General features: G+C 41.9%; 3 protein-coding genes across 3 annotated transcripts; 2 read left to right on the forward strand and 1 right to left on the reverse strand.

Moving 5' to 3' along the window:
- Positions 1 to 408: 408 nt before the first annotated feature.
- Positions 409 to 3,311, forward strand: LOC136447989 (F-box/LRR-repeat protein 7-like). Its single transcript, XM_066447159.1, has 3 exons — positions 409 to 2,214; positions 2,463 to 2,719; positions 3,080 to 3,311. The coding sequence occupies exons 1-3, from the start codon at positions 642 to 644 to the stop codon at positions 3,227 to 3,229; spliced, it is 1,980 nt and encodes a 659-aa protein (XP_066303256.1). The 5' UTR covers positions 409 to 641; the 3' UTR covers positions 3,230 to 3,311.
- Positions 3,312 to 4,556: 1,245 nt separating this feature from the next.
- On the reverse strand, positions 4,557 to 7,437 carry LOC136447990 (ASNSD1 upstream open reading frame protein-like). The gene is made up of 4 exons (XM_066447160.1): positions 7,305 to 7,437; positions 6,160 to 6,213; positions 5,854 to 5,929; positions 4,557 to 5,073 (listed from the first exon to the last, which is right to left on the reverse strand). Exons 1-4 carry the CDS (start codon positions 7,341 to 7,343, stop codon positions 5,015 to 5,017), a joined length of 228 nt encoding a protein of 75 aa, XP_066303257.1. The 5' UTR covers positions 7,344 to 7,437; the 3' UTR covers positions 4,557 to 5,014.
- Positions 7,438 to 7,556: 119 nt separating this feature from the next.
- LOC136447102 (mediator of RNA polymerase II transcription subunit 24-like) lies at positions 7,557 to 23,097 on the forward strand. The gene is made up of 26 exons (XM_066445794.1): positions 7,557 to 7,763; positions 8,543 to 8,619; positions 9,061 to 9,182; positions 9,595 to 9,668; positions 10,047 to 10,143; positions 10,369 to 10,486; positions 10,838 to 10,944; positions 11,377 to 11,556; positions 11,984 to 12,097; positions 12,248 to 12,295; positions 12,522 to 12,604; positions 13,104 to 13,190; positions 13,607 to 13,712; positions 14,155 to 14,297; positions 14,730 to 14,797; positions 15,138 to 15,220; positions 15,440 to 15,615; positions 16,293 to 16,392; positions 17,100 to 17,275; positions 18,248 to 18,375; positions 18,957 to 19,112; positions 19,512 to 19,756; positions 20,287 to 20,398; positions 21,487 to 21,579; positions 22,465 to 22,610; positions 22,966 to 23,097. The coding sequence occupies exons 1-26, from the start codon at positions 7,657 to 7,659 to the stop codon at positions 23,092 to 23,094; spliced, it is 3,075 nt and encodes a 1,024-aa protein (XP_066301891.1). The 5' UTR covers positions 7,557 to 7,656; the 3' UTR covers positions 23,095 to 23,097.
- Positions 23,098 to 23,290: the final 193 nt, after the last annotated feature.

Consider the following 23,290-nt stretch of genomic DNA (forward strand, 5'->3'; position numbering starts at 1 on the left):
CTTCTATGTCCACAATACGCGTTACAACTACACTGTACTTTATTAATATAACTAAACTAGTGTACTGCAGTAGTACCAGGAGTAAATGAGTTTACTGTAATTCATTTGACGTTAGATAGATTCAGACATCAACACTTCAGACCCATCAAACAGAGGCTTTTTTATTGGCGTTGTAATAAGTGTAATTTGAATCCCCCAGGGACCATATTTAACAGCTGTACACAGTTATCTAACATGGCGCATATGACAACATATGAAAAGCCTGACAAGTATAGTCTTCTTGATTTTATAATCACAGCAGACATTAATACATGTACATACAATAACATACCCAGATGGCATGGCTTATGTGATACCAAACCTAATATTTCGCATCATCTTTAGATTGAAATGGTGATTTGATGTCAATCATCAGTTCCCCTTGTTTAATTATTGTTGGGGACACCCCAACATTCCGACACCTGTGTTTCAACACCCCTATGTTAGGGTTAGGGTGTGTCAAGACATAAGGGTGTCAAAAAATAGGGATATCAGAATTTACTCAGAAAGTAGGGATTTGGGATAGAGGTGTAGAGGTGTTAGAATGTAAGGGTGTAACAGTATTGCTTTCACTAACAATTCTGTTTCCCCATCCAGGAACCATGAGTATCTATGACCTGAGCGACCCCCTCCTCCTCCAGATCTTCCAGTTCCTGGACCACCGCGACGTCTGCCTCGCCCTACGTCAGACGTGTCAGCAGTGGCACCGCCTCAGCTACGACTTCACGCTCTGGCGGCGTCTGCACTTCTCCGGCTTCTCCCAGCTGCGAAACGAACACTTCCTCCCTCTCTTACACTACTATGGCGACAGCATACAGGAGATTGACATCAGTGGGTGTAGGGGAATAGATGCTCTCGGGTTTAACGCCATCTCAGAGCACTGCAAGAGCTTGAGGAAGCTGAACTTGTCCAACACCTACATCGCAGGAGAAGCCTTTCTCAAGATTTGCGAAGAGTGCCCCAAGATAAAAGAGTTGAACATCTTCGACTGCCAGTTCATATCGTATAAAGTGCTATCGTCAATACCAACATGTCTACAAGGGCTAAGAAAGCTTAGCATGCTGAACCGATTAGATCCACTACAATATGTACTGAACCGTAGTTCTGTCATCTCAGTGTACCAGTCTCTGATCAAGAACTGTAAGGAACTCGTTGAACTTGACTGCAAGGCCTCAGACTTTGTCGAAGACGACATCTTTGCTGACGGAATAGCTAATCTCCATACTCTGAACCTTTCCCACTGCACGGGAGTGTCAGATGAAGGCATCCAGTCTATAGCAGTTAGCTGCAGTGCTCTACGTCACCTGAACATCTCGCATACCTACATCAGTAACAGGGGAATGGAGGTCATATCGCGCTGCTGCAAACGTCTGACACATCTGAACGTTAGCGACTGTCGTAACGTGACCGACATCGGCGTGTGCGTGGTGGCGCACAACTGCCATGAGCTCCGTCATCTTGATGTACACGGAGAGTCGTGGATGGCGCTACGACCCCACAGCACAGGAAACATCACCGATGTTGCGTTGAAAGTCCTTGCCTCATGGTGCCCGAGTCTGGAGTACCTCGACACCACAGGATGTTGGGGGGTCACGGACGACGGCGTTCGTGCGATTACCGCGGCCTGTAAGAACCTCCGTCACCTCGAGGTACGCGGGTGTCTTTCAATCAGCGACCAATCACTGCTCAGTCTTGCAGACAACTCGAGAGAGCTTCGGTCCCTCAATATATCCGAGTGTGTGAAAGTCACGTCTGCAGGTTTAAACCTCCTGATGACGAAATGCACCAAGCTGAAGTTCCTGAAGGCAGAAACCTGCCACTACCTTGCTAACCTGAGGCTCAGCTGTCAGGTGCAGCATTCCGTCGGATGCAGCTGCTCGCAGTTGCCTGCTAAGGATGTTCAGGGGTCTTCCTTCACAGGGCAGATATTCCCTAAGACACTGGAGAGACACTTCCAGTGTATAGACGAAGCGGGCCCGTCGTCAAGTAGCTTCCAAGCGCAATGCAGACCTAAGGTGGTGAAGTGTATGATCACCCCGTGTGTGCTGAGTCACTTGGACCTGTCGTTTTGCTCCAACGTTGCCGACGACTCCATCCAGCAGGTGGCGTCCTTCTGCCGACAGCTGACGTACCTGTCACTCATGGGCTGTTACCTGGTAACCGACAAAGGGATTGGTGAGCTCACTTTTGATCGACAGCTGTCATTTTTCGTTATTGACAATCCCTAATATCAACTTGAAGGTTTTGACTCATTTAAAAAGTTTAGATTTTCTTCTATTTTTTTATATTGGAAATTAGTGTGTTAGATGCTCAATCCAAAAGTAGAGCAACTGTTGGAGGCAGACCAAAGTTAACAAGGCCGGACCCCAGGCCAGCTAAGCCGATGTCTTGTAAAAAATTTATTTCTATTGTCCAACTAACAGGTCACATCGCCAAGCACTGCAAGTTACTGGAGCATCTGAACCTGTCGTGCAGTCGAACGCAGCGGTCCAAGCTAACCGACCAGACACTGGCGGAGCTGGCAGGGGCGTGTCACGCTCTGAAACACCTGAACCTGTACAACGGCGTCTGCTTCTCGGAGAAGGGCATCGGTCAGCTGATGGACCGGCGCTGGTCACTTAGGGAGCTGTGTTTGACCACCGGCACTCGGACCAAACTGGATGCAGAAGTCATTTGCAGGGTGAGTTACAGTCAAAGCTGCCCGAGAAGATGACTTGGGATCAATAAAACCGATTCTTCATAATAAACCAGAGAAAACAAAATGTAGCAAGAGACACTGGGTATTCCTTAAAGTGGAGGAAGTTTTAGTGGTTACACTGCAACTGAGTAAACAAAAATGATCTTTTAAATTAGCACAAGCTCTATTCAAAGACAAATCAACCAATCCCTACAACTGGAAAAGATTTGGAAATTACTTTCGGACTTTTCGAGTAACATCCATCACTCTTCTTTAGCTATCACAAGAAGAACACAAGCTTAAGTTTTACACACCACTTAGCCAGAACCAAACTGATCACTATTGTGTACTATCATACTACAGGCTATCATGGCAGCGCGGGGAGACTGTATTGGTAAGATCCAGGCTGAGATGGACTGTCAGCTGCGTTGGCCCTCGCTATCCTCATCGCCGGGCGTCGCCACCATGGAGCGCAACATCCTCTTCAAGTTTCCCAGGAAGAGCTGTGTGTAATGGGCGCATTAACCCTCAAGTCTGTTACTAAGTAAGGCCCCCATCCCACCAGACAGCGATCATGCTGTGATCTCGCTGCAACCTTAATAATTATTGTATTTATGCGATCCTTGACTTCATAATTGGAATATCCTACAAAATTTGAAAGCATGACAGAAAAGAAAGCAAAATGTACAAAACGTATAAAGATTCGCTTTCCATCTGTACAATTCGTGGAGTCAAATTTTAGGTCGCAGCTTGGTTGTTACCCTGGTGAAATCGGTGTGTACTTTGTAGGCACTTATCCACAAATGCTGGCAACAGGCCATCATGAGATGAATGTATTAAACTAGGTCATAGCTACTGATCGTGGCAAAAGCCTGCTTTATAAGTGTACTATTGTTACTGAGCTTATAAATTTTAAGTGAGTCCCCTAGCTACAAGTATGCAAGAGTAGCACTGTGTGAAACATGATTTTATTTTGACCAGCTTTTTTTTCGTATGGCACAATGATCCTGATTTTGTGTACTACAAAGTGTGAACCAACATGCAGGATAGAAAAAGAACACATCTGTATAAAGGATTAACATGGAAACTGATGTATTCTAAGAAGCAGTGGAATTTTTTGTTGCAGATTTGTAACTCAGGTGTTTTTGATGTTTGTTGGATTGCCATTTTGATATTTTCTGTATCAAGTTTGTTTTTCAATCATAATTATGCAATTATGCATTAGATTAGTTTAAATGAATTGTTACTTATTTGTAAGTAGTTTGGTGGTCTATTGCAGTCAATGCAGTGTAAAAAAAATACCGTAACCCTATCCGTAACTTTTATTGAAAGTCTGAGTGATGCAAAGTGTGAATAAGCTCACGGCAGGGTTAAAGTTAAGGATTTTAAGTTTTTATCTATCAGATACTGTAGATATGGGATTCAAGTGTCTTGCTGAGATTATTAAATATTTCACAGTTTCTAGTTTATAAGGCTATGTTATATGTGAGAGTGTATTGATTTGTGTACAATGTGTGTATTGTATTTCATTCAATCTGCAGTTGTATTTCTAGTATTTCTCACTTTTGTCTTTTACACATCATACATTTTTATATCGATTATTTATCAGACAAATTTGTTGGAGGAATTCTTATTTGTGAACAGTGTGAATATGAGTAAGTGTGCTATTGTAGAGCTATATATATCACAGTCTGTTAGCTGACATATCTGATAATATACAGTTAGTGTATTCACAAATATACAACTAATAGCTTGTTGTAAGTTGTTGGTATTTCAACATGAGCTTGCTATTTAATACTCCATATGTAGGCAAACTCAGTGATAGGTTAGCAGACAACGATGGCTTTACATGTATGATCATGTATTTCACAGTAAAAATATGCAATAAAGAGATCTTCACAATGCAGGCTATCTACACATGTTTCTGTATATTTGATGTCATTTGGAAATGCCTTTATAGACAGACTACTTTTGTTGTAAATACGTGGTCCACAAAATCAGCAGTGCTTCCTTTGCTGTGATATCAGAGACGTGTATTGGCAGTTCATCATCATATCTTGTCGCTCTATTATTGCGATGTGGCATCTTAATAAAATATTGTAATATGACTCAAGCTTGTTGAAATTTAATAGTATACCAGATAAGCTGTGAAATTCACTTGAGTACACATTGTAACTTACACTTTTACATAGTAGTGATCACAAGATGATGTGGTATCAAATGAGGGAATTGTTACAATGACAACAATGCACATCCTTTAAATATAAAACCCTACAGTGTCCTTTAAAGGGTTGTCTTTCATCTTTCTGCGTCTTGTTGTATTTCTTGGTACTCCTTCCTGAGTTCATCCATCGTTTCTGCAACAAAGAAAACATATTTATTTGCCACTGATCAGTCACTATTGGTTCTTTTTGTTATTCTTGTTCTGATAGTTTTGTTGATATTGACTTTTCCTATTTCATTTGTCAACATATGTTCTGTTTGATTTCAATGTTCTGTAATCTTTGGTTGATATTGATTTTGTTATATTTATTTGCCAATGATACTGTTATCATTATTTTTATGGACATTACTTATAGCTCATTTCTGTTCCACCTTTACTTATTGTTTTGGATCCGTGGTTTATGTTATATTCCTGTGCTTTGTTTTTCTCTTGGTTTCTATTATTGTGTTGTTCATTTTGTGAAATGTAAAAAAAAATTTTTAAAAACAACAACATAGAAAACAATTTTCAGCCTAAAAGTTCCTCTGTGTAAGTAGAATTTATTATGAAAATGATTCTTATGCTCTCTAGCTTCCAACACTTCACAATAGCACCAGTCCATTTCAAGAAAATGACTCCACTACTTCTAGAACATGGGCCAGATTCATATTTTGGATGGTGGCTCAAAAACATATCTTGTGCCACCCCGTCTCTGTTCAGAAATTTATTTATTTATTCTTTAATCTTTAGGTCTCTTCAGTTACCTAAATGGCTGGTGGATTTCGATGTATATCTCTTTTTCGGTCCCATTGTGAAGAAGTATCAAACATCATGGACATCAACTAATACGATACATGGCGGCTGTAGATCTAGACATCTCTCTCTAGGATGTTATATTTTCTGAACTCCAGTTACATGTGAGGATGTGACTTACTTTTACATTCACTAAGTAACTTGGTCTTGTCTTCTCTGAAGAACACATTGCTGTTCTGCTGCTGCTTGTAAACTCTCTGGTAATGAAAACACACAGGATTTAAATCACTTTCTCACACAAGTCTTTAATTCACACAATGTTGTTATGGCCATTTTTCCATAAATATAAAATGACACATTCTGATCATGAACTTTCCTTTTAACTACCTTTATGATACCCCATTCTAAACATAAACAAGCTAGATATTTAGTATAACCAATAGTGATTGAAGTATAACATACTAGTGCTTTATATAGAATAGTTTACCTTGTCCTGCTTGACTGTTCTCAGCTCAATTTCAAGGACAGTCTGTTCATTCATCTGCAAAAATATACAAACAGAACAAGCGTTTAAAAATAGCTGTGCGCACTGAACTCAACCATCAACCTACAAGTGTGTTTTTTGTCAGCTATCTGTACTTCTTAGGAATTTAGCTGTCTATGATTTAAAACTGGCCCCTAAAAAACTCCTACTCTTTAAGGTTGACTCTACTCTATTCTACTCTACACTACATTACTCTAGATCTACTGAGTAACTCTAATCTCACACTGCTCTACACTACTCTACTACTACCGGTACTACTAGCACTCTATTCTACTCTTACAATTAGTGGTGCAGATCGAAACCCGAGTTTAGGTTTAGGTTCGGACTCGAGTCCAGAGGTTTAGGTTCAGGTCCGGACTTGAAAGTCCGGACCTGAACAATAATTTTGGAATATTTTTTTCGTGTTACATGTAACATTGCAAATTGGCAGATATTTTACATGTAATTTGAAAACTATATATACGGAATTATATACAGTCAGTAATTAACACAAAGGTTCAGTTATAAACACAAAAACAGCAATGTTTTCATATTTTTCTAGTGCAAATTTCACGATCTAAGGAAGGTTTAAGATGGTTTGAAACAAAAAGGAGTGTATAAGTGAGAGATTTTTTTTTCAAGTCCGGACTTGTTTCCAGACGTTTAGGTTTTTTTGGACTTGAACCTAAACGTTTTACAAGTCCGGAACCGGTCCGGCCGGACCGATCCGCACCACTACTTACACTACTAGTACCATATTACTAGTAATCTTCTATACTCTGCTCTGCTCTGCTCTGCTCTACTCTACTCTGTGACTCTACTCTGTGACTCTACTCTGTCTGTGACTAGTCTAATCATCACTAATGTACTCAGTCTCTAACGTTACTCTGTGACTCTACTCTAGTCTACTCTACTCTAGTCTACTCTACTCTACTCTACTCTACTCTAATGTACTCAGTTTCTACCCTGTTACTCTACTCTACTCTACTCTACTCTACTCTACTCTACTCTACTCTACTCTACTCTACTCTACTCTACTCTACTCTACTCTACTCTACTCTACCCTACTCTACTCTGGACTGGAAAAGGATAACTGTGATCTTACGCACCTGGCGTTCAACCTCATCCTTCCTTGGACCTGTTGCCATGGCTACAGACGTGACTTTTCCTCCTTCAGCTCTTTCTTCTCTTCCCCCTCTCACATCCTCCTCATTCTGAGTCTGGTCTGCAACTAACCAATCAGCTGGCTGGAATAATGGAGAAATTCCCTTCACCCTCTACGCGTATGACTACTATTGCTACAATCATTTTTATTGGATGAGCTGGGCGATCTTTCAGAAATTGACCAATCAAACTGCGTTTTACATTCTGAGCCTGTTTTCTCATTCAAAATGGCGGCGCCCATACAAATGAGCGGGTTTTCCTAAAGATATTGTTGGATTTTTGTAAATTTTATGCGACATGAACCGCGCTGGGGATTCCGGGACGAGGCAGGGTTCGGCGAGGAGCATCAACATGAACGGGAGGGCGAGCATCAAGAGCTTCCTACTGCGGGCGTGGCGGGAAAGGTGATTGTTGTTGTTGTTGTTTTGTTTGCTGTATAGTATTATGAGGATAATTTTTAGCTACGGCGCGGCGACTGAACATATAACATATAACGGATATCGTCACTCTAGCCGGGATGAGAGAAGACCTTTCCGAGACAATCAACAAGCAGATGTACTTTATTAAGCTCTCTCCCGGTACATTGAGAGCACGCACAGACTCGATGTGCTCTCCTAGAAACACCTCCAGCAGCACGCAAGCACAAGCGACCAAGAGTTAAACACCTAGAGAGACATCAGCCTCGTATCTGAACCAAGCGTAACACAGCACCAAGAGACCACGTCTAGCGATATAATAGACGTTAAAAAAGGACAACAACAACAACAACAACATTGCACTTGCAGGGCTTTCTTTCCCACAGTATACCAGTGAAGATGTAACCTGAGCGCTTTACCCCAACTAAGGGGTGTTGTTCAGTACCTGATCAAGAACAAGGACCCATGAAGCAGAGACAGCACCTTGAGACCATGTCTTGTCTCGTCGGCTTCTGCTGGTCACTTCTTCTTTCTGTTGAGATCTAGACGACCACCTAGGCCTCCATCTTAGAGCTTTGTGCTTTCTTCCCTCTCTGTGCTAGAAATCAACAAATGATATTTGTCTACCTTACTCTTATTATACTTTTTACGTTCTTCAGTACTAGTAGGCTTTGAATGTCTCAATTCTGAAGCAACTGTCACTGTTGTTCAGGTTGACCAAATAAAGTGAAAGTGAAGTACATGTACTGTTTAAAACCCTTTCTCAGGTGGACGGAGCTGCAGTGGAGCGTCAACCTGAAGCAAGCTTTTCCAGGCGGGTCTATGGACCAGTATCAACTCGCAGGTATGGACGCGATGTCTTGATTGAGCTGGATTATAAAAATAAACATAGGATATCATATACGAGCGATCACTGTTTTTGTTTACATCTGGGGTATTCGACATCAGGTAAAAAGATGTTAGCAGATTGGATTATTACCTTGCCTATGTGCTCAGGCCAGAAACTGGCCCCTTGGATTATTAATTGATATCTAAATTATCATCGTGATCACTTGTACACAAGCATGGATTCTTGAAGTTGTTCTGCATAGTGTCTAATTAATTAACCTGTCACCATATTGTATTGCCAGTATTTTTAAAAGAGTATACTCAAGAAGAAAACACACAACAAGCATTTTTGTGGTGATCTTAAGTTTGCAGTTGAGAGGTTACAGCAAAAACAGCAAACATCAGACTACCGCAAAATTGTCAATATTCACACTAATGTCATGTTTGTTTTCCTCAGAGTGCATCCTCCAGCAGGCGTTCGTCGGCCCCACCCCGAACACGCTGGTCCTGTCCTACCTCCGACACGCCCTCAGCTCACAGGTTGTCTCATATGGGGCCTTCCTCAACGCTCTCACGAAGGTAATGATTTCACTGTTTGGTGGAACTTTTGTTTATTCAGTTATCATTGCTTTATTTTGGCAGAGCTCCCGCTATCCTTTTTAGGTTCTAAATTCTGATTTATGACAGGAGAATTGAGAGAGAGAAAAAGTTTTAAAAAGTGAAACTGAATATTTCAAACAGTAATTACATCCAACCAAGGAGCTTTGAACATACTTCAGAATCTGTGTTTGATTTTTTTTTAGATTCCTTCATTCAAATTGCTTGCCCTTAATGTGAATATTTCATCAGGATTACATGAAATGAAAAGACTGCTGTTTTTGCTGTTAAAACTTCTTGTCAAAGCCATGTATGTGGTTTGGGGGGCATTGTGCATAAAATGATAAGACTAATTAAGACATACATGTACATGTATATTTTTCCCTTCATGCAGTATGAGGACGTGACCAGACCTCTCTGCACCAGAACATTGTTGGACCTCCTCAACTGTTATGCAGCCCATGTTAGGTCAGTACTACACAGCTTTAGATATCATTTTGGTTTGTTCATTATTACATGTGCAGTTAGACTAGATCTTCAATTATGTGAGGTCTATACTTTATCAAATAACATCTAGATCACTGGACCTTTCCATTACACTCACTCATGCATTATCCAGTTTATGGTGTGTTATTTCTCGCAAGGGTTAGACGTGCTTGTACATGACGGCAGGTCACAAGGTGCCTCTGTACTGCAGTCTGCAAGTTAACACTTAGTTGGTTGAGGAGGTGAAATGACAAAATCAAATTGTAAAGAATACATAGTCTTTGTGTATGACTATGATAATATACTAACAGCCTCATGTATGAATTTCCTGTTAATGATTTTCGTCCTTTGTTACTCCAGCTGCCTGGGTACCCCAGACTCCTGTCTGCTCCTGTGTAAGTCTTTGGTCCTGACTGTCCTGTGGTTACTGAGGTGTGTCAGCCAGGCTGTGGAGAAGGTAAAGTTAACACGTTCTTCTGCTGTGTAAGGACATCTTGACTGGGGTTGCACCCGTCATTCAGAAGGGACGTAACATGTGAATCCAGTGTTCAAGGAGATGCGTCAAGCACGTTAAAGGGGAAAGGCTAGCAACACCTCCCTGTAAAGATATACTCTGTTACAGAAACAGCAAGGAAACTTGCTAGGCACTACACAGGTCTGAACGTACTGCATGTTTTTCCAGCTAAAGGAGTCTACAGAGTATGCAGACATCCTGCGTGTGACAGGAGAAGTGCTGGGGAAACTGTTAGGAAACGGACAGACACGGGCACTGCTGTATGTGGGTAGGATGGAGGAAGCAGGTAAGGATGTGTGCATATTTGAAATAATTACTACATGAAGTAACATGTATGACTTTTTTTGGTTCAGAACTTTTGAAATACAGCAGAAGTGACCGGCTCAGTATAAGGACCACTTAAACCAATGTAACCACTTTTTGGTGGTCCCTTAGATAATCCTGTACATAGTGACCACCTGTCCATGTACTAGTAGACTGGATTTAATCAGTCCCCTGAGTGGTTTTCTTTAGTAGTTTTGACTGTATAAGTTATCCCTTGTGGTTTTACCATGCTCAGGATTGCCTAATATGGTAGCATCAGTTCAAATTCACCTTATATGGTCGTGTGACACCCCTCCTTGTATTTGATTGACAGCTGGCTGGGGTAAGCTGGAGCAGCTCCAGGCGACCTTACATGACTCCATCCAGAACCTGGGCCAGTCCGGCCTGATAGTGCGCGACACCGCCAACAGTCTACAGCAGGTACGCAGTACAGAAGTTACTCATCTCAATTCCGGCTGCTGTCGCTCACCCGACATACTACAAGTTACTGGAAAGGGTCACAGTCCTTACGACGGGACGTTCAGCAGTGGTCCACTCTTCGTTGTACTTTTTTAAATGAGCCAGAAGAATTTCCCTGGTATAATGAACCCGTAAATACTGTACATAACGTCTGTCTTCTCTGTCACTACCTTTCTTTCAGTGGCTAGTTGACTCTTATTCAGTCTATAAATGATATTGGCCTTGATACCTTTGCAAAGTTGCTCTGACGGATGTTCCAGTTTTTACCTAAGGGTTGAGTGATGTTTGAAATTAGTGGCAATGTTTAAGTTTTGGAAAATTCTTCTGATTTTTCTGATACCTAAATGTTGACCATTCTCTAATATATTGCCTCTCTAACTCCCCTCAAACCAGGCTTTCTACCAGCTACAACAGCTGCCGCACGGGAAGGCTCTGTCGCCACCGGGACAGTCTCACGGGCACGGAGCGCTCAACTCGAGCATCGCTGTCCTCTCTTTCATCGAGGCGACGCTGAACACCACCAGCGACACACAGCTGTTTGTGGAGCTGTTGCTTCTGATAGAAAGACTTAATGTGAGTTTCATGGTTTTTATGATGTGCTTTTCACAAACAATACACTAAAAGAATGACACTTTTAGCTTTCTTATCTAATTTTGAATTTCTTATATGACCTTATGTCATATAGTACTGTATAGTAAGTCTTATTCATGAATACAACTTCACAACTGTCCTAGCTAGTGAAATGAAGTTGAAATGAAAATTGCATTTGTTACCTTCGCCAAGAAGGATATTCTTTCGGTGTGTGTGTGTCTGTCTGTCTGTCTGTCTGTGAACAGGATAACTCCAGAAGGCCTGGGTGAATTATCTTGATATATGGTATCTTGGTAGGTCTTGATAAGACCTTGAAGTGATTAGATTTTTAGCCCCCTAGCGGCTTGTTATGGCACTGCATTGGAACTTCTAGTTTTGATATTTCATGTTCTGTTTTGTTCCCTTACAGAGGATCCCCAGACCGCGCCTGTATGCCCAGGTGTGCCAGGCATGTTTCATGGGGCTGATCGACTCGGCAGAGACCAACGATGAACTCAAGTGGACGGCCTTCACATTCCTTAAGGTACGGACCAGTCTCTGACAATGTCTTGGCAACCTTTCCCAGGACATTGTCTTCTTTTGTGTCAGGACAAGGAATACTGACATGGATCAAGGAGGTTTTATACTGTTGCAATGTTGATACATGCTATTTTCTTTTCATCTGTTTTTCCAGATTCCTCAGATTTTCCAGAGGTTGAAAACTTTCACCCAAGAAGGAAAGGTAAAAGAGGTTACTTCAATTGTCCCACACAATTTTACTGTGAATTTTACTTGCACGTAGAATGCACTGAATGTACATAAATTGTACCCCCTTGATTTAGTTTAGTTATAACCTGTATGATTCAAACAATGTTTAGTATTGATTGTGACCCAGGTAGTCTGCAGTTCTTTTACGGGTTGCTAGATGGTGCTAACGAGAATGCCTTCCTGTGTTGTTGACCTAACAGGATGGTAGAGAGGAGATTTACCAAGGGTTCGAACTCCTGCTGAGACTACAGCCTCTGATTGACAAGGCTGATGTCAAGAACAAGTGAGTGACGAAAATACTTCTTTTTGTCATACTTTACTTAAGATGCAGCATCATTGGATTTTCAGTGAGTCAAAACGTAGCCTGGAATACACTCTTGTTTGTTAGCTTAAGTCTGCTTCTAACAGTCACAAAACCAACCATATTGACAATTGATCTATTGGTAACCTTTTAGATCATAAGACAGATGTGTTTTTTGACTACAACTATTCCAAGAATTCCCTCAATTTACAGTCATAAACCTGTTGTTTAGCCCACACCAAGTAACGATCTTACCAACAAGCTTTTGGCCCGTTATCTGATCACTCTCAAGTTGGTAAGCGCTTTACTTTGTGTACGGAAATGGTGTATAAAATCTTTGGAAATAGTGTATAAAATCTTTGGAGTTAGTGTATAAAATCTTTGGAAGTAGTGTATAAAATCTTTTTAATGTCAATTGCCATTACAGATTGACTTTCATTCATATTCGAGTTTTGAAACCGATAATTTGTTTGTTCCATAGTTGTGACATCATGGCACAGTTACTGCAGGAATGTGCAAAGAAGGACCTCCTGGCTGATGCACAGACCAAGAAACTCCTGGACAAAAGGTGAGGTTTGGATTGTATTGGTGCGCCACCTAGTAGGTTATTGTCTTGCTGGCTACTCATAAGGTAAAATCTTGAAATGTTTGCGGTGGTTTTATCATTTTTGTGTTTTTTTTACAGTGATCTCTCCATCGTGAATTTATGACATTGCAAATATGCATTTCCATTGTATTACTACAGAACCGTTTCAAATGCAATCTTAAAAAACTGAAAATCTCCTTTTATGGCAAGAGTAAGGCCCCACAAAAATGAATGACTTTACAGAAGCTTAACAAAGAAACTTAACTTAACTTACTGTTACTTTGAAAGTTTGACAAAGTGTAAACTTTTAGTACCTACTAATTCATAATGCTACATAGAGAAGAGGTCACCACAGTACAACAGCTAGACATGCCTCTTTTTCAATCCCTTTTCCCCAGGGCCATTGACAGGAAGAATCTGAAGACTAAACAGGACCCTCCCCCCTCCCAGCCCAACCCTACGCTCATTCTGAGGGCAGAGCCAACTGTCACAAATATCATCAAGGTATGAAAATCAGTTCCTTCAATGTACATGTACATGATACCCTTCTGATTATGAGCCAAATGTGACTAAGGCATTACTTGCTTCTGAAGTTATATGGTTTCATCAGTAGTCAGAAATTTTATACAATATAGACAGTATTGTTTTATCAATATGTCAGAATGGTATTGGTGGTGTTAATGCCATTCAACTGCTTCGAGGCATCTGTATTGTGTTTTTTGTAGAGTGTATTTAGAAAGTCTCTTTCTTGAATGAAACCATGTAGGAATATTGGTACAAGGAAGATACATTACAGTTATGGGAATGAGACAAGCCATTGACACAAGAATTGAGAATCCTGTCTATGATGACCACCTGTCCAGATTTTATCAGTCCCCTGAGTGGTCTTCTTGGGCAGGTTTGACTGTACTTCCATACTTGACAATGTATTCTTCTGTCCTCCCAGACCATGGAAGCGGACTACTCTAAGAACCAGGACATGATCCTGGGTGTTCTGGGTCACATGATGTCTGGGAAGAGTTTTGAGTTGATCACAGCTGCAGCAGCAACTACTGGCAAACTGCACATGTTCGCCAGCAGGCTGATCAAGTAAGTAGTAACTATAGGAACCCACACATGTTTGCTAGCAGACTTATCAAGTAAGTAGAAATTTACTTCTTCTTCTTCTTCTCGTGTCACCGCTTCTGCCTGCTACACGCTCCCTCTCCAATATTCCGCTACTGCAATTCCTCGTGGGGTCAGGGCTTCAAGGTCCTCTCTGTTGCATGGCTCAGGCAGGAGGGGACAGACGAGGAGGTGTTCCATTGTCTGCTCCTGCCTGCAGTCACATGCCGTCTGTCCATCTGGACTGAGACCCCACTTGTTCATAATTTACTGAAAAATGATTTATGCCCAAAATTTCAGGAGAAGTGCGCTTTTGCCAAAACGCTGTTCCAAGAAGAGGGAAAATTGACTTAATTGATAAATTCTGAGCTATGCCTTCTGCTAGTTAATCCATATTGTGTTTCTTTCCCTTTTCAGGTTTAATGAATTTGCAAAGCATTCCAGTGGGGAGGGAAGTGAGTATCCTCTGCACGTTGTGAACAACTGCTTTCTTTCGTGGTAGGGGGGGAAATTGGGGTTTCGCAGTGTTGAATTTGTGGTTGAAACAATTCTGCATTACACCAAGAAATCCCCAAAAATAAAACCATTGCGAAAGCTTCAAGACTAACAGCATTGTTTTTCTAACAAGAAACGAGTTTCTACTCTTAGTAACTTAACTGCATATGTTTACACATTTATTTATTTATTAGACTCATCCATTACAAAAATGGAGGGGGAGACAAAACAGGTGATCTCTCACCTCTGCTAGCTGTCTCCCCAAAACATATTTGCTTTGTTGCTATCTCCATGTTATATTTGTATAATTGTGAACCATGTATTTTCCAGGTAAAGTGTCCCTGAGTCGAGCAGTGTTGTTTGACATCTCCTTCCTCATGCTGGGGTACATCTGCGTCATGTATGGTACTGAGGTAAGTTACAGTTAGGACATATTAAACAATTTCATTTGTTCTCTGATTTGAAAAATATATAACTGTTTTGGGAGGTAAAGGTGGTGGAAGGAGAGGGTTGTGCTCCGCCTTCCAATGCCATGCCTAGACACAGTGGATAACAACTCACTGCCTCTACGGTTTTAAAAAGAGGCTACCTTTAACTTTTCAGTAATTGAATTGCAAAATTCTCCACCACAGATTGTGTGCACCACCAGTGCTGGCGCAGGGAACGAACCATTTTTTGAGACGTGGGTGGGGCAGTGTCTGCCCATCGACCAGAAGTGTCGCCCCGTGGAGAACATGGCGCATCCCGACCCCGCCCGTGTCGAGAGTCTCCTCACCCAGATCAACTCAGGACAGGAGATCAAGACCAGGTGGGATCCCAGATCACAGAATGGATAACAAAATGGCTTGTCTTCCTCACCCAACATCCCTTAGTCTTGACCCTTGAAAACATAGCACCATAGAATCACCAAGGGATGCAAGACAGAATGGGATCCTGGATAATTTTTCTATCACCATTGAGAATGACTGTTTTGATCTAAGGGCTGGTAGGATCCGGAGTTATGTAATTATGGTTTGTGTGTTGCTACAACGGCTTTGTCACACTTGACCTAGCCAAATTAAGTTAGTTTATTTGAGATTTTATTACCATAACATTGCCTTGTCATGCCTGTAGGATTTGATTCTTGAATGTGGGACCAAATGGCAGTGATTGAATCTGTCAAAGCTGTGGAATAGTCAGGATCAAATAAGAAGACAATGCAGTTTCTTACTTTTCTGTCCAGCCTGCAAAGATAACATTGCCTTGTCATAAGAATAGGACTTGTCTTACGAGTCTGTTCTCATAAAAATGGCTGCTTGAACATGTCATGTCAGTGTTATTATCTGGAATCAGATAAAAAGACATTCAGTTTTGTGATAGATTCTTACTTCTTGAATGTGGGTCCAAATGGCCGATTGAATATGTCAAAGCTGTGGAATAGTCAGGATCTAAATAAGAAGACAATGCAGTTATCTGATAATTTCTTACTTAAAATTCCCTATTCAGCCTGCAGAGATGGCAGGACGTCTGCACAAACATCCCGTTCGCTATCCAGGAGATCCTGACGGCCTGGGAGAACGGAGCGCTGAGCGCTGATGCTGTACAGGTGAGGACCAATCACAAGGGCTTATCATTCATTTAAGCTTCCTGATTGGATAAGAATGGACCAATCACAAGGGCTTATCATTCATTTAAGCTTTCTAATTGGACAAGAATGGACCAATTATAAGGGCTTATCATGGCACGTTAAAGAACCCAACACACTTATCGAGAAGAGTAGGGGTGACCCAGTGTGCTTGGCCAAAAACGTGAGCCGTAGCGAAGCCGCATTGCACTACCACCTTCACTATCCAGGAGATTCTGACGGCCTGGGAGAACGGAGCGCTGAGCGCTGATGCTGTACAATCTCTACCACAGCCTTCTTTAGGTTCAAATGGCAAAATTGAAGCTTTGAAGGACAAAGTCTTTGGTTGCAGTTCCTCTATCAGCCACTAGGTGTCCTCACACAAGAGCCTCACAAAATATCTGTACTCTGCAGAAATTCAGTGACAACTTCAAACGCCATAATATTTATCACAAGATAAAACTTCTCTGTTGTGATAGTTAGCTTTTCTTGCATTTCCGTCATCAGCCACTAGATTCCTTTCAAATTCTTTGCACAGTCTGTGCAAAAATTCTGATGATAAAGGTCTTCGAAAGACGGAGGTCAAGGTCGATTTTGGGCCCCTACTGTGTGACCTAGGTACTGCAGCAGAAGTTCCAGAATTTGTATCTTTGTCCTTCCGCTGCTATTTTCTTGTTTCTATTGTGCAGAAATTCTGTGACAACATCAAACGGCACATGTGCTGCCTGCCGGTGTGCATCGCGGCCTGGCTGTGCAGCTACATGCAGGGGCTCACCGCGCCGGAGAGGGAGAAACCGCTCAAGCTGCTGAAACACATGCTGTCCCCCATACAGGGGGATCCCACCATGAATCAGTATAATGAGAGGTGGGGAAAATTTCATATTACATACTGTACAGTCAAACTTGTAGAAGTGATCATCTCTACCCTCTACGCAAGGCCCACATAGTGACCGTACAGCATCCAAAATGGATGAAACACATGCTGTCTCCCATACAGGGGGACCCCACCATGAATCAGTATAATGAGAGGTGGGGGATTTTCATGTTACATCACCATGTAGATACATGTACTGTACAGTCAAACCTGAAGCACATGCTGTCCCCCATACAGGGGGACCCCACCATGAATCAGTATAATGAGAGGTGGGGGAATGTCATGTTAAATGCTGTATTTACTGTAATAGTAAACATGTAACTGTAAAGCTGTATAATGTTATTGTATTGGCATGGGGGAATGAGGTTCTCATAACACAACCAAAAGGACATTAATCCAAGCTTTGGATAGACTCTGTTGTCTCTGGCTACAACTTTTATCTTTTTAGAACATAAGATTCTCATAACATCACTGGAGCTTGTCCCCCATACAATGGGATCCCACGATGTCATAGTATAGTAAAAGGTGGGGGAATGTCATGTTAAAAACTGTACACTCAGTCAAACCTGTAGACTTCTACATATGGCCCACTGAGCTTTATGTGAATCATTACACAGAGGCGGTGGCAGGAAATTTCACCCTGTTGAGTGCCGTAGGCACAAGGCATGACACCAGAGTTGCTATTATTGTAGGGGGTCTGGGGCATGCTCCCCCAGGAAAATTTTAAAATCTTGACCCTCTGAAATGCTATTTCCTTAAGTTTGTTTTGAGGGACAAATTTTGCTGATAGACTAGATAAAGTTCAATGATATCTCTAATAGTTAAAGAATGGCTTCAGCTTGATTCTTATACGCCTCCCCAACATATTTTTCAACCGCCCCATGTTGAGTTGCTGATAGCCGGCCATTGTACCGTGTATGATTGTCGAGCAATTAAGTTCATCCATCCATTCATGCTGCACAGGTCGAGTCTGATGATCCACATCATAAAGAAGATCAGTGGAGACCTGCTGTCGGCCAAGTCCTCCAGGTTATCTGGGGAGGCCCGAGAGGGGATGGGAGGGGCGGAGACGGGCAGGCAGGTGTATACAGGTGAGAGCACAGGTGTATACAGGTGAGACTATAGAGACAAGTCCTCCAGGTTATCTGGGGAGGCCAGGGAGGGGACGGGAGGGGCGGAGACGGGCAGGCAGGTGTATTCAGGTGAGAGCGCAGGTATATACAGGTGAGAGCACAGGTTAACTGGGGAGGCCAGGGAGGGGCGGAGACGGGCAGGCAGGTGTACACGGGTGAGACTAAAGAGACAGGTGTATACAGAGCTGGTCGTGATCTTCATGAATCTACCTTACAAGTAGAGTTAACTTTAGTATGGATAACATCAAAAATTTGACTGTTTGATATTTTTCTTGATATGTGAGGTAGATTTTACTGGATTGAGGTAATGTTTTAATTGTTCGCAGTTATTTTATTTTGTTGTAAGGAGAAAATGGACTGTTCACAGTGGCCTTAAGTTCGCTGTAGCACTATCGTCACATACTGAGTGTATAGTAATGAAAACACCTAGCCTGTTTTAAGTTTGTGATGAAGAAGTCAACACGAAAACCGTGAACACAAAATCACAGTGAAAAGTTTTATGTACTAGCTATGTGTAGACATACATTTGTTTGTTCCAGGAGTGTTTAGCCGTGCCATGCAGCAGGGCTGGGTGGATGGCAGGGGGATCTGTTCTGCCGACAACATGCTGAGCATCGGGGGAGCGCCCTGGTTCTGCCACTGTGCCGTCAAGGAGATCCTCAAGTGCAGTAGAAGGGAGGATCTCATTCAGTCTGGTGAGTGGAAAGTCACTGGTAGTGTGCATAGTCCAGTGGTTAGCGGCCCTTCCTTTGGAATTAGAAGCGGTGAGTTCGATCCCGGCTGCGTCGCTCACCCTAGATGCACACTACTGGAAAGGGTTGCAGTCCTTAGGATGGGACTTTAAGCCGTGGTCTACTATTCATTGTGCTTGTCGAAAAGAGATAGGGGAATTTCCCCGGTACAATGAACCTGTTAATACTGTACATACAATGAAGTGACTGTCTTTTCTTTCATGACCAGTAGAAGAATAGCTCTAGACACAGTAGATAACCTACTTCCCCTACAACCTAAAAAGGACTATGGGACTACATTTACCTTTTTACTACATTTTTCTTGCTTTTAAGACTTGCTTTTTGTGCTTTTGACTTTTTCAGTAAACGTGGCACTGGCGCTGTTCCAACTTGACAGCGAGCCTGCGGCCGTTGCGCTGTTATCCCACGTCCTCCCTGCTCTCCTACTGGACCCCTCCAAGCGGGAGCTCCTCTGCAACCCGCGCGGAGCCGCCCTGGCCCGGTTGGCCGTGCAGTGCACCGCCATGGCCTTCCTGACGCAGGCCAACGACCGCCGGCGCAACGGGAAGTCCAGGAGTCGGAAGAGAGGCAGGGAAACAGACAGAGAGGTGCGAGACTCTTCAGTCTTCTTAAGATTACTCACTCAATCACTCACTCACTCAATTAAACAGACAGAGAAGTGTAACTCGTGTTGTGATAATTCATAGATATCTCACCTATCTATGTGTATTACTATGTAAATACTTTACATTTGGGATGGCATCTGTTAGCAGTGACACCTAGCTGCAGTGTGTAACAGAACTACACTCAGAATTGCCCTGGGCCTTAAGTAAACAAAGGAAATACTAGTAGATTGGTGTGAGCTAATGCTGCAACTCAGAAAAATACATTTTTAAGTCCAGTCAGTGATGACTATTTCTTCAAAGGCCTTCCCTCCTGAGTTTACACTAGATGAGTTGAGATTTGAAATCATTATGCTCATTTGCTAAATACAGAATGAGTCACAAATTTTCAAAAGTGAGCATGATTTTGCCATGTAAGACAATGACATTGTACCCAGCTACTCCTTGCTCATCTATGCTGTTGTTTTAAAGGTTGAATAAGTATTTGAAGCTAAATTTTGCTATTCTGGTCCCAGTACGTGGTGTCTCCAGCGTCTAGCGGCAGCGGAAAGGAAGACGAGAGGCCGTCCAAGTTACGAATCCTGCTCAGCGCTCCTGAGAACGAGGCCCAGAATCCTGCCATGCAAGGTGAGGACTCAAGGATTTGTTTGTTTCTTTGTTTGTTTATTCTGACCCTTGTAGGGCTTAGTGGCACATAGGGCAGCAAGTTTCAGTAGCAGGGTATATTTTTACAGGGAGGGGTTGCTAAGCTTTCCCCTTTGTGTTCGTGGCACCTCCTCGAACATAGGTTCTTTAATTTTGTTCTTTATTCTTTATCAAAAATTGCAACAAGACAATACATAGTGGAGCGCCAGGCAGCCAAGCTGATGTTGCGGACCACTTATCATTACAATTACATTGAAGTACAACAATAAAATATTAGAGACAATTCAGTATACAATTCAAAGTAATGCATTTAAGTGCACATTTTGAAGGTGTCTCGGCTGGAAGCAAATCTTTTCATTGTTCCCTATGTGTTGCTAGGCACAGTACAAGGATCTGAATGAAATGAACGAGTGATTGTGATAGAAACCAAACTTAATTGTCGGTCATTGTCCTCAGATGTACTTTTGTAGTTCATAGCAGTGTAACTCTTCGTGAATGTCATTCCCACACATGGAAAAGTCTGTGGTGACTTTTTGTATGATTTATGTTATTTGTCTTTTCAAGGGTTTCATCCCCAAGGGTTTCTGTGGTTGCAAAGAAAACTTGACAAACAGGTTATCAAAATAAAGTGTTCATATCCAAGGGGAGCTCTGAATCCTTGTGTAAACATTACAAGTTGTGGACTTGGATATCTTTTTACCATACACAATCAATAATAGCAGAGCTAGTGCAGGTGCAATGGGGGTTGTGCTGGTATTTCTGATGTCTACCTGCACCTTATAGACCTAAACTCAGGTCCATGTAGAAGTGCATATGAATTTTTCTTGGCTATATCCTGATCATTACCACCTCTCGAATGCTAAATAAAGAGTTGAAATAGCTTCCTGATGGTCACCAGTTTGATGGATGGTCTTTGAATCTCCATTTCCCTTTTCCTGCAATGTGGTGAACGGTGTAGATATGACTTTTCTGACTCAGACAATTTTACCTGCACCACTATTTTGAGCCCTGTATAGTCTTGTAGAAGGCTTCAGTTTATTCTAATTGAATTTAAATCTCTTGTATTCCAGTGAACCTGCCCTCCTACAGTAGTAACGAGGCACCGAAGCTGGCCGCACAAATCAGCAATGTCAACTTCAAGGAGCCCCTCAACCATGCTCTTGGTGAGTAAAAGATTTCTTTCAACATCTGCTTAACTTATACTACCATTTTACACCGCAAAAGAGTTTTACAATTCATAAATTGCTAACTGACAGTATAACTCATGACTCATAAATGTAGCTGGAGAGGCCATGTTACCTGGCGAAAAAATGTGTCTAAAGAAATCTTCAATGCAATCCCCCAGTATAATGCATTCCTGTATATCTTAACAGTTCATACTTGGGGGTGCTGCACTAGAGATCTCTCAAACACACAGTTTTTCAAAGTGGCGGATATTTGTAACCCTATGGATGGTAATGGAGGCTACATATTTTCTCAACTGTTGAACAAACTCTTGAAAGTTATCTGTTTATACTACAACATACCAGCATGGCAAGGCACAGGTCCTATTGTTTCTCAAAACAGGCTTATCTCTCAGGCTGGAGTTGGTTGTTTTCTTAACCTTGTGTTTTGTTTTGTTTTGTGGCCCACAGTTTTTGGCCATACTATAAATCGTTCAAAGCAGCTGTAAAATGAAAAAATATTTCGAAAAAATATCAAAAAAATGGAAATGATACAAATGTCGTAGAATGCCTTGGTCAATTCCAAAGTCAAAGAAGAAAATGTTAAAGAACAAAAACGAAGAATATGTACAGTTGTCTCGCACACCATACTCTTTGTGCTTTTTGTTCAACCTTCCTGACCACTTAGATTTCAGAATGAAGGTAACTTCTTTTTATTTTGCCAAACTTTTTATTTCGTATGCTCGCATCAGTTTTGGGGTTCCCAGAGGATGTCATCCATATGGTAAAATCAACATGTCCTAAGACCAATACAGAAGACCTTACCTCAGACATTTTTGACATATCTTATGTTTTCTTAACCTTGAATCTTGTGTTGGCCCACAGTTCGGTTGTTCCAGCTGTTCCAGGATGTTTTGACGGACAGCTCTGTGGGACCGCATACCGCGTTCGTGGTGTCATTCGTACAGGAGTCGGTGAGGACAGGGGAACAGGCTAGCAAGGCTATACTACAGTTCATGCCTTTCTCTATGGTAAGCTCTTTATGATAGGTATTCAGCCAAAAATGAAATGCAGAGATTCAAACATGGTCCAATCAAGATTTAGAAAGTGATATTTCAAGTTGTGTTTAAGTTTATGAATGAAATGTTCCATACTTTAATGCGGCCATTGTGTTGGCATAACTGTTAGGATGTTGTGAAGTACCCTTGGGTTAGGCAATTTACACAACTTTCCTCACTCCACTCAGGTCTAAAAATGGTACCTGACTTTGGTTGCGGAGGTAAAAGGTAGTGGAGGGAGGGGGATGGGGTCCGCCTTCCAATACCATTTAAACATATTTTGTGGCATATATCTTTATATAAAACCCAGCTCTTTTGTGTCCTGTAGCTGCCGGCCCTGTTGCAGTGTTCTTCTGGAGTCTTCAGTCCAGAGGACATCACCCTGATGGGGGACCTCACCCTGCCCATGGTCAGGAAAGTCATCGCTAAGGCTGTCTGCTACTACAGGCCTATCTAAAGTGTGAAAATATGGAAGAAATTATGTGCTGTTTCGGCGCATCTAGCACCTATCTGACCTAGCAAATGACTCTCAATAAGTTAAAAGTTTTTAAAAAGTCACATAGATGATGGCAAAAGGAGGACACTAGTATTAGTGTGCAGTTTCATTCATTAGAAATGATGTGCTGTTTTGTAGCAGTGAAAATCATTGCCAA

This window comes from Branchiostoma lanceolatum, chromosome 13 (genome assembly GCF_035083965.1).
Source record: "Branchiostoma lanceolatum isolate klBraLanc5 chromosome 13, klBraLanc5.hap2, whole genome shotgun sequence".
Taxonomy (NCBI): Eukaryota; Metazoa; Chordata; class Leptocardii; order Amphioxiformes; family Branchiostomatidae; genus Branchiostoma; species Branchiostoma lanceolatum.

What these genes read in the sequence shown, in the direction of transcription:
- LOC136447989 (XM_066447159.1), top strand. Translation starts at nt 642, where the DNA reads ATGAGTATCTATGACCTGAGCGACCCCCTCCTCCTCCAGATCTTCCAG. An exon ending in GGTAACCGACAAAGGGATTG is followed by an intron (nt 2,215 to 2,462) that starts GTGAGCTCACTT and finishes TCCAACTAACAG; the next exon opens with GTCACATCGCCAAGCACTGC. An exon ending in ATGCAGAAGTCATTTGCAGG is followed by an intron (nt 2,720 to 3,079) that starts GTGAGTTACAGT and finishes ATCATACTACAG; the next exon opens with GCTATCATGGCAGCGCGGGG.
- LOC136447990 (XM_066447160.1), bottom strand. Translation starts at nt 7,343, where the DNA reads ATGGCAACAGGTCCAAGGAAGGATGAGGTTGAACGCCAG. An exon ending in AGGATGAGGTTGAACGCCAG is followed by an intron (nt 6,214 to 7,304) that starts GTGCGTAAGATC and finishes ATATTTTTGCAG; the next exon opens with ATGAATGAACAGACTGTCCT. An exon ending in GTTACTTAGTGAATGTAAAA is followed by an intron (nt 5,074 to 5,853) that starts GTAAGTCACATC and finishes TCTTTGTTGCAG; the next exon opens with AAACGATGGATGAACTCAGG.
- LOC136447102 (XM_066445794.1), top strand. Translation starts at nt 7,657, where the DNA reads ATGAACCGCGCTGGGGATTCCGGGACGAGGCAGGGTTCGGCGAGGAGC. An exon ending in TCTGCACGTTGTGAACAACT is followed by an intron (nt 14,798 to 15,137) that starts GCTTTCTTTCGT and finishes TGTATTTTCCAG; the next exon opens with GTAAAGTGTCCCTGAGTCGA. An exon ending in ATGAATCAGTATAATGAGAG is followed by an intron (nt 17,276 to 18,247) that starts GTGGGGAAAATT and finishes CATGCTGCACAG; the next exon opens with GTCGAGTCTGATGATCCACA.